The following is a 16,798-nucleotide window of genomic DNA, read 5'->3' on the forward strand; positions in this document are numbered from 1 at the left end:
AGTAGTGAGTAAAGTTGATGATTGCTGAATCAAATTCGAAGAATGTAATATATTAATTGTGAATTTATATATCTCTCGGGTATTACCTACCCGTTAAAAGTTTCACAAGTAATATTTTGGTACAGGAGAATTTTTATTACAGTCTTTATGAAAATATATATATATTTTCTTCAGATGTAATACAGATTTGATGAGTTAATATTAAATTAAGCTCATTTGATTTTCGGCTGGAATTAGAAATGAATAATCTCTAAAACAATAGAGATTACATAATCTTTGTGGAGTATCTCACTAATGTAATCAATACTTTATTATTTATTCTTATTGACATTGCTTGGTGACGGATGTTGATGCTTGTGAATTCTTGCGAACTTCGTAAGATATGAATGATGTTTTCTAGAAAGCTTCAAGTATATCTAAGTGTAAAATTAAACATGTAATTGAATAATACACTTAGTTTATTATGAAATGGAATTCATGGAGTTGAAACAGAGGTCGTAGTTAACGATTGTTAAGTTGTTAAGGAAGGATGTACATCATAGCATATTAGTAATATGAATTTAACCGAGTAGTATCTACCCTTATTTAATTCATTCATAATAGCTTAGTATGGAAAGATATGTTTTGATCTCAAAATTCATATATATATAAAATATACATATAATTTCTTCAGGGGAAATGAGTTAATACTTCATAACTCGTTGATACAATATACGCGTTGTTGATTTGTGATGATGTTGATGATTATGGTATTGGCGGAGCTCGTAGTACTACAGGTTTTACCGGTGTTGGTGATACTGATGGTGATGCTGGTGGTACTACCGGTGGTGCTTGTATAACAAGTCTAGTTTCTAAACCACACACCATTCTTGTCAGGGTTTCTACTCTTCCTTCTATCATTTCGGTCCACTCATCTAATTTATGGTTAAGGTTGGAATAGGTAATTTCTAAGACTTTAGAGATCACATAATCTCCGCAGAATTTTTCTCCAATGAAGTTATGAATCAATACTTCATCGTTGATTTTTATTAGTACTCCTTGGTATCTATGGTGCGTATGATGTTGATGCTCGAGGTACAGATTGTGATGTTGAGGTGTGGGATGCGGATGTTGTTGTTGATGGTGGTAATGGTACTGTTGGTGTTGCTGATGGTGGTACTGTTGATGTTGGTGATGCTGCTGGTGCTTGTAACCTTTGCACCATATTCTCCAAAGCCACTACCCGAGTGCGAAGCTCGTTGACTTCTTCTATTACACCGGGATGATTGTCAGTTCGGACGAGCGGATGAACAAGATCTAGAATGTGAGATAGTATATAATCGTGACAAGATACTCTGGAAATGAGAGAGAAAATGGTGTTTCGGATAGGTTCGCCGGTAAGTGCTTCAGGTTCTTTGCCAAGAGGTGAATTCGGTTGATGGAAAGGATCACCTTCTTCTTGCCTTCAATGATTAAGTAGACTGCGAACTCATCCCCAATTCATCCAGAATAGATGATGGCTAATTAGTTGATCCATTCCAGTCACACTGGTTTCGGAGCTCGAGTGAAACTCCATATCGGAATCCGAGGGACTTGAACTAGTGGCGAGTTCCATTTCGTACGATTGAATAAAGGATTTTTCAATATGAAATGATTTTCGGCTATCGGATGGTATTCTAGTTACATAGAATATCTACATATATATAGAACAAAAGATTTCATAGATTACGGAGGAATTTATGGAATATGTCAGGCAAAGTTTACAGTAACAGATATGCTAAGATATGATTTAGCAGATATACTAAGATATGAATTTTGTCTATACACTATCTATGCAATAATTGTAGTAAGACACGTCAAGACTTAAGATGATAAACAGGTAATTTCCGACAAGAAATGATAAGCAAAACTTTTGACATGTAGACATGGCCAAAGTCCAGACTCACTAATGCATCCTAACAACTATCAGTTAGACACACTAATGCAAGACCCGGTTCGCTAAGACCACCGCTCTGATACCAACTGAAATGACTCGTCCATATTACTATAAACGTAGTACGTTATTCATTGGTCCCATAGCGAGGTATTTGACCTCTATATGATACGTTTTAGAAAAATATTGCATTCGTTTCATAAAAAGCACACCATTATTATACATAATGCATGTTTTAAACAAGTGGGCGATTATTTAAGAAATAATCCCCATGATACATCGGTTACCAAATACTACACACATGACATAACAGTCGAATATAATACATAACAAAGTTTTATTGAATGCAACACTTCATTTAAACAAAAACATGATACTCCATGCACAGCTTGCTCAGATAATGCAACAGCGGAAGACTTTCTTAAGGACCTGAGAATAAACATGCTTAAACAGTCAACACAAAGGTTGGTGAGATATATAGGTTTAACATCGATATAAATATAGACCACAAGATTTCATAGTTATAAATATATGTACACTCGCAAGTGTATAAAAGTATTCTATAAGTTGTTGAGCGCTTCGGTAACCATACTTAACCATTAATGTGGCATATTCCCTTTATTATGAAATCTCCCTACACTGTACCAAGTGTAGTAAAAACGAAGTACTATGCAACCGTTTACGATACTAGAGCGACTAGCCCGGTTGGGGTTGTCAAACCCGATAGATCTATCAATAGGATTTGCGCTTACATGTTCTTACAACATGTAAATATTAGTTACCAAGCTATTAGGGAAGATATGCAAAGTGATACAACTCAACGTAGAATATATTTTAAGTACTTGTGTCCATGGTGTAAAACATAAACTGCATGTATTCTCATCCCAAAATATTTTTAGAAATGGGACTATATACTCACGGTAGTAAAAGTATATTAATAATAAGTTTTTAGCTTATTAAAAATATGGTTGTCGTCCTTGCATTCACGAACCTATAACAATAATAATGATTCCGATAATAATACGACATGTGAATAAAATAATACAAGTTCATAGAATACTTATATATTAATTTTTAACATTTTTATGTTAGTAGTCCTTTGTTAGTAGTCCAAAATAGTCCGAAATGTCCAACAGTCCAATAATCGATATATATATAATCTTAGAATTACCCCCACGACATATTGTATACGTATTGTCTTTGCATCAACCCATAGACGTATTGTATACGTATTGTCTTAGAATTTATCAAAACGTATTGTATACTTATTGTCTTAGGATTTATCAAAACGTATTGCATACTTATTGTCATGGAATGTACCAAGATTATTATATATATATACAATCTCAGAATTAACTAAGATTATAATATTTTGTTATACTAATGATAACATTTCCAAATATATATAGGATATATGAAAAGTTAGCAAGTATATGGTTAATATAGTTTTTACAATATAAATTTCGTCCATACAACGTTAATTTTAGCAGATTTTGTTTTGCTCGCCAAATATTCATTACAACTCTGTTTAAAGTGAATCAAATTGCTATGGATTCCTTGAGAAGTTAATTTTTCAAAAACAATTCGAAAATTTCAGCCCATACATTAATATTAAGAGTTTTACCCTCTTTTTGTACCGGTGGACAGATTTGGAAGAATCCAGGCACCCACCCAATATATGATTTTTGATAAAATACTTACACTTTGTCTAAATTCATGAAAAAAATACGGGCAGTCTTATTTACATATATTAACATATTTCCAAAGTCTTAGCCTCGAACTAAAAGTCTAAGATAGGTTTTTAATTCCCAACCCAAAACAGCCCGCTTTTTACCGAATGGAGATTAAACGATATATGTTAAGTTTCAAGGTGTTCTTCATATGTACAAGTTATAAGTTCTTATATTAACTTAATATAACAACATAATACATATAAATAAGTGTTATTAGAGTTAAGTTAGAAAGATTAGATTAGTTCTTTAAACAAGTTAGAATCAACTAAACCATGTTCTAGTTTATAAACTCTTATATGAATTGAACAAGAGTTGAAGTAGAGTTTTTACCTCAAGTTTAGAATGTAAAGTTGCTGGAAAGAAGTAGTAGAATAAAACTTGAAAGAGTTCTTGTAAGTGTGTGTGAAAATTGGAAGTAATGAATGTGTAAAAATTAGTTAGAAATGATGCTTATTTATAGGCTTGAAAATTTGTTTTTTAGTGAAAATATCTAGTGTAAGTTAAAATGTATTAAGTCATGGTTGACATATTAAATTGATTAGGTCATGGATGACATATTACACAAATAATTGCAGATTTCTATTGGTATATACCAATAGTAAATACTTCTAGAAGCTGTGTATAATTCAAGAAATAGAAGATGATGATTCCGAAGTCGAATCGGCACCATCTATTCCGAGAGTTAGAGGTTACATCCCTAGGGAACGAGAGGTTGCTGCACAACGTTTGTGGAATGATTACTTTTGTGAGACGCCAAAATATCCACAAAGAAAATTTAAACGTCGTTTTCGCATGCGCATACAATTATTTCTCTGGATAGTGCAAGGTATTACTACTTTCTAAAGTGATAATATGCCAGTATATTTTAGTTACTTTTTTCAAAGATTTGATGCTATCGGAAGGCCTACATTTACTACTATACAAAAATGTACGTCGGCTATACGTCAATTGGCGTATGGCACCGCTCCCGATATGTGGGATGAATATTTGCAAATGAGTGAGCAAACATCAATACTATGTCTAGATTACTTTTGTAAGTGTATTATTACATTGTACAAAAAAGAATACATGCGATCTCCGAATGCACACGATGTTGCTAGATTGTATAGTGCTCACGAGGAGAGACATGGGTTTAAGGGTATGCTCGGTAGTATAGATTGTATGCACTGGGAGTGAAGGAATTATCATGTTGCTTTAAAAGGACAATACACTAGGGGTGATCACAAGAAACCGACCCTTATGCTTGAAGCTGTTGCTTCTTATGACTTGTAGATTTGGCATGCTTTTTTTGGGATGGCGGGTTCCAACAATGATATCAACGTTTTGAACCAATCACCTATATTTGATAAACTTAAGAACGGAACATTTCCATCTGCACCATTTGAGGTAAATGGGCATGAATATAACAAAGGATATTACCTTGCGGATGGTATATATCCCGATTGGGCAACTTTAGTTAAAGGATATTCATATCCTACTGAAGAACCAACGATTAAGTTTACAAGATTTCAAGCTAGTGCCCGAAAGGATGTAGAGAGGGCATTTGGGGTTCTTCAAGGTCGTTTTCATATTATACGCCTAGCTTCACGAAGTATGAGCGTTAACAGGATGCGAAGAGTGATGGAATGTTGTCTCATATTACATAACATGATACTTGAAGATAACGACTTTGCACTTTCTAAATGGGAAGAAAGATTCACTACCGAAGTAATGGAAAATGGTATGGAACGTATACGAAACAGAGGACGGGATCGAGATATCATCGCAAGAGAAATAAGGGATCGAGATCTGCACAACCAGCTCACCGAAGATTTAGTCGAGCATATTTGGAATCTTCCACCGACTTTTCGCAATGTGAATTAGTTTTTTTTTTAATCTATGTAATCGTCAATCTATGTACTTTTAAATTCTTATCAAAAATTAATTATGTATTTTTTTATTAATGTTATTTATTTTATTTTGTTGTATTTATTTACTATTTTAATGTAATTTATTTTATTTTGTTATATTTATTTATTATTTTAAATCATTTGAAAAAAAAACAAAAGACCTGGTAGACTTTACTGAATTTGACACTGGCATTTGACATTTAAGGTTATTGAGGAGTCAAAATTTAACACTGCCATGTCTACCTACACTTTTTGAGCCGAAAAGTAAAAATCTGCCTGTCAGTAAGGTTAGAAATAGTCTATAGTCTAATTAGTATGAAAACACCGTCCATATTTCAGTGCGAAGGTTCTCTCGTATTTCAGCTCTGGTATGTTCCCCTTTGTTACTTATAATGAAAATTAATATTAAAATTCGTTTGATGAAGATTTTTAAAATGCTTTGTGGATTATGTGTTCAATTTCAGTTATATATAAGGTTGGGGATAACATCCCTTTATTTATGATTTTAGGGTTTGTGCAATTCAGCATCTGTCTATGTTTATGTTTGCTGTTTTCGTTTCTTTTAATTTTACTTTTTCTGAAATTTCGGGGATAGCATTCAATTTTGTGACGAGCTTAATAAGAATGTTTGCTACGTTTTATAATTAGTTAGTTACTGATTAACGGTATCTGTGGAAAAAATTTGCTGGTAATTGCTAACATATACCAACCAAATACAATAGAGCTAGCTAGTTACAGTTTTCTCTGTCCAGATCTTTTATGCTTTAAGTTTTAATGTAATCACCTCATAGCCTTTTAATAAATTTTAAGCTACTGCAGACAAGCTCTGCAAGTAACATGACCTAATATGATTAGCTGTTATTATTGTATATATAACTAGTCCTTAAAACTAGTTACAAGCTTTAGTATTTTACTGATTTGCTAAGAGACTTAGACCAAAGTGTTTGGAACAGATAACCGAAATATACTTTCAGTGTGGTCAGCGTGCAAAATAAGACTTGTGCATAAAATGATTTGGTCCTCCAGTGTCCTCCTCTTTAGGGGATGGAGATACAAGTGGAAACAAATTCCTAAAACTAAACCTTCATCTTTACATTTCTTTAGTATATATATATATATATATATATATATATATATATATATATATATATATATATATATATATATATATATATATATATATATATATTAATTGAATTCAGTTTTCGGTTTAAGCGACTTTGAAAAATTCAAAACCGAAAACCGAGCAGAACCGGAATTCATATATTGAATCGGTTTCGGTTTTAATACATCTGAAAACCGTTCTTCAAATTCGGTTTGAAACCGGTTTTGATTTGGTTCCTTATTCGTATTAATAGGCTTGAACCAAATATAAAACACCCCTAGATGTTGTTACTTGAGCTCAAAGTTAAGTTTTTCCTGTCAAGAAGCATATTATCCACATGACTTTAAGTGTTAGCACACTAGATTTGTTTTGTAAATTTATTTATTAAATTTCGTTATATCTTGAATTGAGTTTTGTAGTGATGTGAGTTTGTATTTTTGCATTATTAATTAGTGTTCCAAGATGAACACTCAACGTTTGATCAGAACCCTTCCTTCAGACATAATTGAAAACATTGTTTGGCGTCTTCCAATCGAAGAGATAGTAAGATCAAGTATCCTCTCAAAGGATTGGAGGTATAATTGGACCAAAATCCCGAAAGTTGCATTCACCGAGGATTTCTTAAAGAATAAAGTCTATAAAAATTCTTGTAAGAGAAGATCTAAATTTTTCTCAGCTATATACCAATTTCTATTACTACACCAGGAACCAATAGTTGACTTTACCCTTTCCTCGAGCCACATTCAAACATCTGAATCACACTGTGTGAAAATCAACCAAATATTACTTCATTTGTCGAGAAAGAATACTGTCAAGAAACTTCACTTGACTTGTGAATGTGATCTGCCCTCATCCATTTTCTCGTTTCATCAGTTAACAGATCTATATCTCTCTGAGTGTAGTATTAACCATCCACCAACGTTCAACGGATTTGGTAACCTTAAAACCTTATGCTTGGAGTATGTCGACATTTATAAAAAATCACTCATGCACATCTTATCCAATAATCCACTTAAAAGCTTCACAATGGTAAGTTAGTTAGTTGTTACTACACTAGATTATCGATACTCATAAGCTTTCAACACTTATTTTAATGTTGTAAGTTGCTGCAGCTTACACACGGTGATAGTATTATGATCTTTAATGATGATGAATATGGCACCATGGATGATCTATTTAATTCCATACCTGTGATTGAACATCTTACTCTTGATGTTTGGGACTGTCAGGTAATTTAAAACACACACACACACACACACACACACACACACACACACACACACACACACACAATTGATTAAACTTACAAACTTTGTTTTTTATATTTTTATAATACATTTGTTTGGCGTATGGTTGAAGTATTTCGGTAGAGGGGTGATTCCACGAGAGGTTGCAACTTCATTAGTCCATCTCAAATACTTACGTTTACAAGGAATGTGTTTCCTTGAAAATCAGTGGTTCCGGTTTCTTCTACTTATGCTAAGAAGCTCCCCAAACTTGGAGAAGCTTGGACTACAGGTAGACAACAACATGCATCTATCTTTAAGCATATTGTATATGGCCAATTTAAGGAATAAAATCGCTTTTTTACCCTAGTCACTACAATACAACTAATTCAATTCCATTCCGGTACATTCCCATAATACTCTAATATCAAAGGCATTCTTCTTTTTATATTTCAATTATTATAAACTATTAACTAATATAAAATTATATGTATTATGTTTATTTACCATATATGAGGTGTAAACTGGCATCTATTGCAGGTTTTAACTGATTTGTTATTGTGAAATCGGTTGAGATCCTTTTATTTGTGTTTATATTAGGTATGCACGATTTGACGTTAAATAGTTGGGTAGATATGATGTGATGTATGAAAGTTGTCTTCTATTGATTATACTTGATACTTATGCCAAAAATGTACTGACACTAAATACCATACCATTGATAGATGCTATGCGAACATGATGATCATGAGGACTTATACTCTGTAACAATGCAAGATTGTTCGGATATATGGTTGGAACATTTGATTGAATTTGAGATTACAAGTTATCTCAACAAGAAGCATGACTTGGAGTTTGTGAAGCTTATTTTGGCTAAGTCACCTGTTCTCAAGAAGGTCAGGTACTATCAGGATACAGGCTTGAAGTTGTTAGAAACACTTTTATCCCCCCCCACCTGCATCACCAATGGTTAAAATCATTGGTTCTGATTGAAATCATTGGTTCTGATGGTGGTACATATCATGTCATTTTTAAATCACTTAAATCGGAGTTTGGAAGCTATTGCGATTGATGATGTAATCCACTGATGCGTATGTGATTTTTTTTGGGTCAAATCTTTTGATATTTTTCGTTTTTGGCTTCCAAGCAATTTGTGTATTCAAAATTTATGGGATGCTAAAGAGTTGTTACTTTTTACTGATGGTGAGTTGCTATTTGTTACTTTTTTGTTTATGCATTCTGTCATGAACAATAAGATAGCGTTTGGTTAAGTAGATTTTGGTAATTTTTAAGGAAAACAGGGTGTTAAAACATAATATCAGTTTTCTCATCTTTGTATGTTTGTTATACTGAAGTTTATCTTTGTTCAGTAGTTTTATACTCCGTAGTAACTAATTTTAAAGCCTCCCCTCACCATCACCACCACCACCACCACCACCAAACCATCAACCTAATGAAAAAGTCGTTGGGTTTGGCCTCAGTCTCAAGTTTTTTGATGCCGTTATATTGCCTAAACCGGCATCAGCGGCAGAGCCTGCTACACCATGTGAGTTTACTGTTGCAAAATCAGGAATTGCATTTTCTGATAAACTTGTCAGATATGGTTCTTAGGCTGAGAAAGGTCAAATCATTAAGGTCAAACACAACTAAGGTAGCTACTTTCAGTTTTAACTACAACTATTTATTATAATATACAAGTATGTGGAAGATATTGAGATTGATGATGTAATCTACCGATGCTGAATTGGTACTTGTTCTTCTATGATTTTTTGGGTTGCATCTGTTTTTTTTCATTTGTTTTTTCATTCTTGGCTTCCAATTTATTATTGTACCCAAAACTTTTGGGGTCCTAAAGATTTGTAAGGATATTATAGGTTCTTTTGTTATGTAGTATTATATTATATTATTTGGCCATGATATTTGTGCTTTGTTTAGGGTGAATTTGGGCTGTCTTTTACTGTTCTTTTTGTGTTGGATATTCCCCAAACTTGGAGAAACTTGAGCCACAGCTAAACATAATCAATATTATCCTCTATCCAGTTTGCTCGTGTTCTCATGTCAAATTATAGTAACATAAGGAAGGCTTGCTGTTCATGTATAGTTCTAAACGTGTTTTAAGCAATATTAGAATCTAGAGAATTGGAGCTTGATCTCGCTCACCAAATACCTGATTTGGAGTTTGTGAAGCTTATCTTGGCCAAGTCACAAGTGCTAAAGAAGGTGAATATACTCGTGAACAATTCAATTGATGAAGAATTGGAGAAGTGATTTTGAGTGTCCTTTCACGCATCCAACATGCATCACAAGTGGTAGAAATAACTTTTGAGCGTCTATCTCATCCTTGAGTCCATATGATGATGTAGACTGAATTCGCGTTTTCGCAGTGGCGAGTGTAGAGCATTGATGGCGGGGTCCTATGACCCTACTAGTCTAAAAAAATTTTATATATGTATTATTAAAATTGTTTAGGACACCACTAAAATTTTACTATACGACTTCATATATTTTTAAAATCAATAGTTTTTTGGAGGTAAACAACTTCTAAATTGCCCTTAAAATATAATTAGCTTTACAAAAACTTTTTAGGACCTCATTAGATTTTCATCCTGGATTCGCCACTGCGTTTTCGTATGACTGAATCCGCGTTTTCGTATATACCTTCTGAATGCAATTGTTTTTAATTATATCTCTACCACTGAATAAGTACCATTGGACTGACCATAATCAAAATCTACTATTAATAAATTGTTTGGTTAATGTTATCTGAGTTTTTCGTTTGTTGGCTTCGGCACAATCTTATAATACGATATTTAGTGTACAAATTTTCAATTGGTCTTTTTCCTCCCTCCCTAGATTTCAGGTAATGTAATGGTGATGTCGGTAATGTGATAGTGTTGATGATTGTTAGAATTCAAGAATGATAGATTTAGTCTGTTAGCCACTGGTGTAATATTGATCAAAATACAGTAAAAAAACACAAGAGCAAACAATTATTTCAGTATGAATTGTTCACAAAACGTGTGCAATTCAAGTACAGACACAAAGAAAATGAATCGTCCACAACCGTGTGCAACCCTAAAAACATAAACAACACAATTACACAACTCGATCTATGGACTATTACAACCCAGATCTTAACAGAGATCAACACCTACACACTTGTAGAATCAATCTACCAGAAACCCTAATTTTGTAGAGTTCACACACACTAATCACACTTTCAATACACACACATATTCTGGATGAAAAATAAAAGTGAATAAAAAGAAATATAAATAAAGCTTGAACCGCCTTCTTCCTTTATTTCCACTTGAGCCCCTGTACTTTATAAAAAGAAAAAACAACACAAACTTATAACATAAATGACAAATGAATTTTTACCTTTTTTTTTTTTACCTTTATTCAAAATAATACATTATTTGTCATCAATGCTTTCCACTAGAAGTCCCTGAACAAATAAACCCTAGTTAACCATGTTAATTTGATCCTTTTAATAATCCCCCTCAAATTAAACATGAAACATGTCTTGCATATTCAACTTTTTACACAGGAGCATAAGTTGTTTGTAGTGAGACTTTTGATAAACACATCTGCAACATTTTCATCAGAGACAACCTTAACTATGTCAATAACTTTCTTACACAGTTTCTCTCTGGTAAACTGCAGATCCACCTCAAAATGCTTAGTCCATTCATGATACACAAGATTAGAAACAATCAGAATTGCTGATTTACTATCACAATACACGGTAGCAGGAGCCAAGTTTGGCTGTCCCAAGTCAACCAACACCTTCATAATCCACATCAGTTCACAAGTAACCAAACCTAAAGTTTTGTATTCAGCCTCAATAGAGGATCTAGAAACAGTAGCTTGTTTTTTGCTTTTCCAAGCAATTAAATTATTTCCAAGATAAACAGCAAAACCAGTGACTGATTTTCTGACAAATGTAGATTTTGCTCAGTCATAGTCCACATAAGCAGACAATGACAACTTGTCATACTTGGAAAACATAACTCCTTTTCCAGGAGGTAGTTTTAAATACCTTATCGACCTCAATCTTTCAAAGATCATATCACAAGTCTTCCATGCATATTTCAACATTTGGTTGCAAGTATATACTCTCATTGGTTACTTGCAACACTGCAAATAAGACCAATTTGTTTTACATGAAAACTTCTAGGGAATTACACTAATCATAAAGAGATAAACATACTTAATCATGTAAGTAATACTTAATGACTAATCAAGTGGATAGCATCTCTTCAGTTGGGACTTAATGACTATCCTAAAGATATCGAGATACATATTAGTTTCAAAAGGAACTTTGCAACACTTATGTGTTATTATTAGTTATGAACTAAAACATCATTAGACCATCATTAGATGTGATTAATTAAGATTGGTGTCGTAGTGATCAAAACTCTTTTGATTATGAAAAGGGCAACTATATTAAGCATATTGGAAAAAGTTTCGATAATTATAGTTACCCGAAGGTGGTCAAACTTTATTTGATCAAACCATTTTGATAAGAGGATTTCCCGTCGAACTACGGTCTACCGTGGAGTCGAACGTGTACCTGGTTTCTGTAGTTTTACAATAATATCTGGTCCCATTGCGAGGTACTGACCTCTATATGATACGTTTTACAAACATTGCATTCATTTTAAAAAAACAACTCATTTCAAAATAACTAAATGATATATGTTTTCCAATAATATGAATGACTAATCTGCCATTGACTTAGTAACAGTCTTTTTGAACTCAATGACTTGAATGCAACGTCTTTTGAAATATGCCATGAATGACTCCAAGTAATATCTTTAAATGAGCAAATGCACAACGGAAGATTTCTTTAATACCTGAGAATAAACATGTTTAAAAGTGTCAACCAAAAGGTTGGTAAGTTCATAAGTTTATCATAAACAATAAAATTCAGTAATTTTGATAGACCACAAGATTTAAATACAGTACACCTATCTCGTGTACGAAACCATTTTTTTATAAATGCTTGGCAGAGTAGGTTCGTATCATTTTCTCCCCCGTAGGTTGCCTCGCGATTTTTAATAAACGTACAAATATCTCGTGTACCAAATAACATACATATAACCTGTGTATAAAAATCATTCTCTCTCTATATATAACCTTTGCTTAGTAACCGACCTTAACATATAAAGCGCATCATGAATATCCCCAAAATAAACAGAACTTTCAGTATGTAATATACAAGTATCGTGTGTATATATATAAACCTCGAAGTACTAAAGCAGTTCAAATTCTCTGACTGGGGCTGGTCAGTGCCCGTAGATCTACCTTTAGGATTCGCGTCAATTAGAGGCAATTATAACGTCCAAATAATTCTTAGGTTACCAAGCTAAATAAACAGGGGCGATATTCGATATAATAATCCACAGAACAACTCGTCTGTATAATAATTCATTAGAGGAATGTTTTGCTTGTGTCTATCGCGTTAAACATTTATAAAAGCATTTCATGTATTCTCAGTCCCAAAAATATAAATTTCAAAAGTAAGTAAAAAGGGAGCATATGAAACCACAATACGATATTTTGTAGTAAAAATATGCATACGACGAAACTGAACAATGCAGGGTTGGCCTCGGATTCACGAACCTATATCATTTATATATATATATATATATATATATATATATATATATATATATATATATATATATATATATATATATATATATATATATATATATATATATATATATATATATATATATATATATATATATATATTAACACATATAATTGAAGTCGAATAAATTTATGTATTATTATTAATATAACTGTTATTTTAATAATTTATGTGTTTCATTATTAACTTAAATATATTTATTTTATATACTTTAAATGAATAATTTATAAAATATAGTTTAATTAAATATATTTTTATATATCTAACTTTTATTGTAATGATAATAATAATATTAATAGTAATATTGATAATAATAATAATATAGTTGTAATAATAATAATAATGGTAAAAGTAATAATAATGATAATATTAATATTAAAAATGATTAAAATATTAATAATAATGTTAATACTAATAATAATAATGATAAAAAATAATAATAATGATAATTTTAATAAAAATATTAATTTTAATAATAATGATAATAAATAATAATAATAATAATAATAATAATAATAATAATAATAATAATAATAATAATAATAATAATAATAATAATAATAATAATAATAATAATAATAATAATAATAATAATAATAATAAACAAGTAACTACCTCAAAGAAATAGGCTCTTAAAAAAATAATGTCTCAATCAGGGCTCGAACCCAAGACCTCTTTGTTAACCCAATACCTCAAACTATTGCACTGCCATTGCTTTTCTGATTTAATTCCTAAACTAAATCTATGTAACCCGTTTTGGCCTGCTGTCATCTTCTTTGTAACAACCCGTCAAAATCGCTATTGACGTGGCACGTTATTAATTGATTCCACAGTGAGGTTTTGACCTCTATATGATACGTTTTGATAAAATATTGCATTCATTAAAATAAGTGACTTTCTAAACATAGAAAGTTATAAACATGTGAGCGAGTGCTTAAGTATAAGCAAATCCTCAAAATACATAAGTCTTTATTTTACAGGTTGATATCACAGTCAAATTATTTATTACACAACGTAGTTTTGTTTCGAATGCAATAAACTTTATACAAAGCATGAAAGACTCCATGCAGGCAACAAGCACATCACAGCGGAAGCAGTCTAAGAACCTGAGAATAAAACATGCTAAAAAGGTCAACACGAATGTTGGTGAGTTATATTTTTAATTGCTCGAGTCATAAGTATATAAAGATGGACCACAAGATTTCATCAAAAGTTTATTAATAGATTCTATGTAACAGAGCACCCTGGTAACTAAACTTAACGCTATAATAATAATTACCCCTGTTGTTTTAATACACGCAAACCAACGTGTCGTAAACTCAAGTAACATACGTCCGTTAAAAGGCTAGCGCTCTAGCTCGGACGGGGATGTCAAGCCCTATGGATCCATATACAATTACTCGCGCCCACCAGTCCACATCATATGTACTGGCAGTTACTAGTTACCAAAGCTAAGGGATTTTCGGTTTAACTCAGTGTAGAATTAAGTATGTACTTGTGTCCATGCGTTTAAAGTGTATTGCATGTATTCTCAGCCCAAAAATATTTAAAGTATTTAAAAAGGGATCTATAACTCACTTATCAATATTGTGGTTCAATATTACAGGAAAAGTATGTAGATACAATGATAGTAACGAACACAAGTTTGGTCTTTGATTCACGAACAATACCCAATATATCCTTAGCTAAAACCCACTTGAAACGCGTTTGGAAAATCACCCGAGCGTAACCTCGTTGTAGTATTTTATTATTAGTATCATTAAATTAATAATTAATAATAATAATAATAATAATAATAATAATAGTAATAATAATAATAATAATAATAATAATAATAATAATAATAATAATAATAATAATAATAATAATATGTATTATGCAGTAAATATTTATCGATGTATGTGTGTGCGATTAGTTCCAAAAATATGTAATTGCATTATGTGTATGCTTGTGTTTTTATAGTGAAAGCCATCCGTAATATATCTCTATCAACATAGATCAATCAATCCACAATAAAAGAAGTGTTACCACGTGGGAAAAGTTGAATTAGGAGATACTTTTGTTAATTTGTCCTCACGAGTCAACAGGAACCAAACCCGTGATTTTTCTTTGGTTTTACTAATCATTGTAGGCTAGTCTAATGAAATGAAAGAATCAATTAGAAACAGTTATTTGATTGGTAATTCAGATTCACGGATTTATGTTTAGGGAGACAGGATATCACAAGCATTGGATCAAATTAGGAAGAAAAATTAATAATGATAAAGATGATTGTGATGTGTGGTATTATTATATCCATAAATCGGTTAAATAAATCAATTAGGTAATATTTTAATCAACCCATATCAACTGAAGTTTCACACTTTCAATTAATTTTTGATAACGTTCATTGACTAATTTAGTAGCTAAAGAAGTAAATAAACTATATCCCTCAGTTACAATTTGTAACGTCCTCCCAATAGGGTCTGGAAGGAACGTCACTAATATCAAAACATACCAACATATTATAATAAACGAGAACAATACTAAATGATGAATTTAACTTTAATGAGTACGCAGCGGAAAATGAAATGTCTTTACAATGACAGGAATAACAATAACGTAAATGTCCACATGCAGAAGTAATAAATGTGATATCTCTTGATCCTATGTCCAAGTAGCATCACATAAGCAGTAAGTATAAGAGCTTGAATCAAACAGCACCTGAGACAAAACATGCTAAAGTGTCAACCAAAAAGGTTGAGTGAAGTTCATAGGTTTAACAAAAAGTTTGTCGTTGTTTTAGACCACAAGATTTAGTTTGTAAAGTTGATCTCCCGCAGGATCAAAAAGTTATGCCAATGCGTGATATTTAGACTAAACGTTTAAGTTTGCCCCATGACAAGTTGTGTCTGTCCTTGTCGGTTTAATTTCATTATTAAGTAATACAAAGACTTAGTCAAATGTATCGGGGACGTTACTCCTGATAGGCCTACCCCCAATAATTAAGCATGCAGCGGCAATTAAAAATATCACTGTAGGGACTTAGTCGGACATAGTCGGGTATAGCATAGTTTAACAGTTTGGTACTTGTGTCTAAATTGTAAAAAGTAAAAACAGCATGTGTCTCACCCCAAGTAAAGTAAGTAAGTTTGCTAGCAATAAAGAGGGGTTATGAATTCACCTTAGTAAGTAGAGAGAGTTATTCCTCGAAATAAAGAGTTGAACGAGTGAGCAGGAAAGTCAACCTATTGACATTTAAGAGTAGTTAAGTGTTTTGCCCATGTTTAAG

The 16,798-nt window shown here is 32.1% G+C and overlaps 2 protein-coding genes across 4 annotated transcripts; both read left to right on the top strand.

Annotated features, from left to right (window-relative positions):
- The first annotated feature begins 4,938 nt into the window (after positions 1 to 4,938).
- LOC139888728 (uncharacterized) lies at positions 4,939 to 5,508 on the top strand. The gene has a single exon (XM_071871720.1). It carries the CDS (start codon positions 4,939 to 4,941, stop codon positions 5,506 to 5,508), a length of 570 nt encoding a protein of 189 aa, XP_071727821.1.
- A 267-nt stretch (positions 5,509 to 5,775) lies between these two features.
- On the top strand, positions 5,776 to 9,287 carry LOC139891822 (F-box/FBD/LRR-repeat protein At1g13570-like). 3 transcript variants are annotated; one of them, XM_071874828.1, is made up of 5 exons: positions 5,776 to 5,902; positions 7,093 to 7,668; positions 7,752 to 7,868; positions 7,999 to 8,157; positions 8,591 to 9,287. In XM_071874828.1, exons 2-5 carry the CDS (start codon positions 7,102 to 7,104, stop codon positions 8,837 to 8,839), a joined length of 1,092 nt encoding a protein of 363 aa, XP_071730929.1. In that variant the 5' UTR covers positions 5,776 to 5,902; positions 7,093 to 7,101; the 3' UTR covers positions 8,840 to 9,287. The 3 variants fall into 3 exon arrangements, with proteins under 3 accessions (XP_071730929.1, XP_071730931.1, XP_071730930.1); XM_071874830.1 differs by having other exon boundaries at positions 5,804 to 5,902; positions 7,542 to 7,668; XM_071874829.1 differs by lacking the exon at positions 5,776 to 5,902 and having other exon boundaries at positions 6,731 to 7,668.
- The last annotated feature ends 7,511 nt before the right edge of the window (positions 9,288 to 16,798 follow it).

The sequence above is a fragment of the Rutidosis leptorrhynchoides genome, chromosome 2 (assembly GCF_046630445.1).
Source record: "Rutidosis leptorrhynchoides isolate AG116_Rl617_1_P2 chromosome 2, CSIRO_AGI_Rlap_v1, whole genome shotgun sequence".
NCBI classification, from domain to species: domain Eukaryota; kingdom Viridiplantae; phylum Streptophyta; class Magnoliopsida; order Asterales; family Asteraceae; genus Rutidosis; species Rutidosis leptorrhynchoides.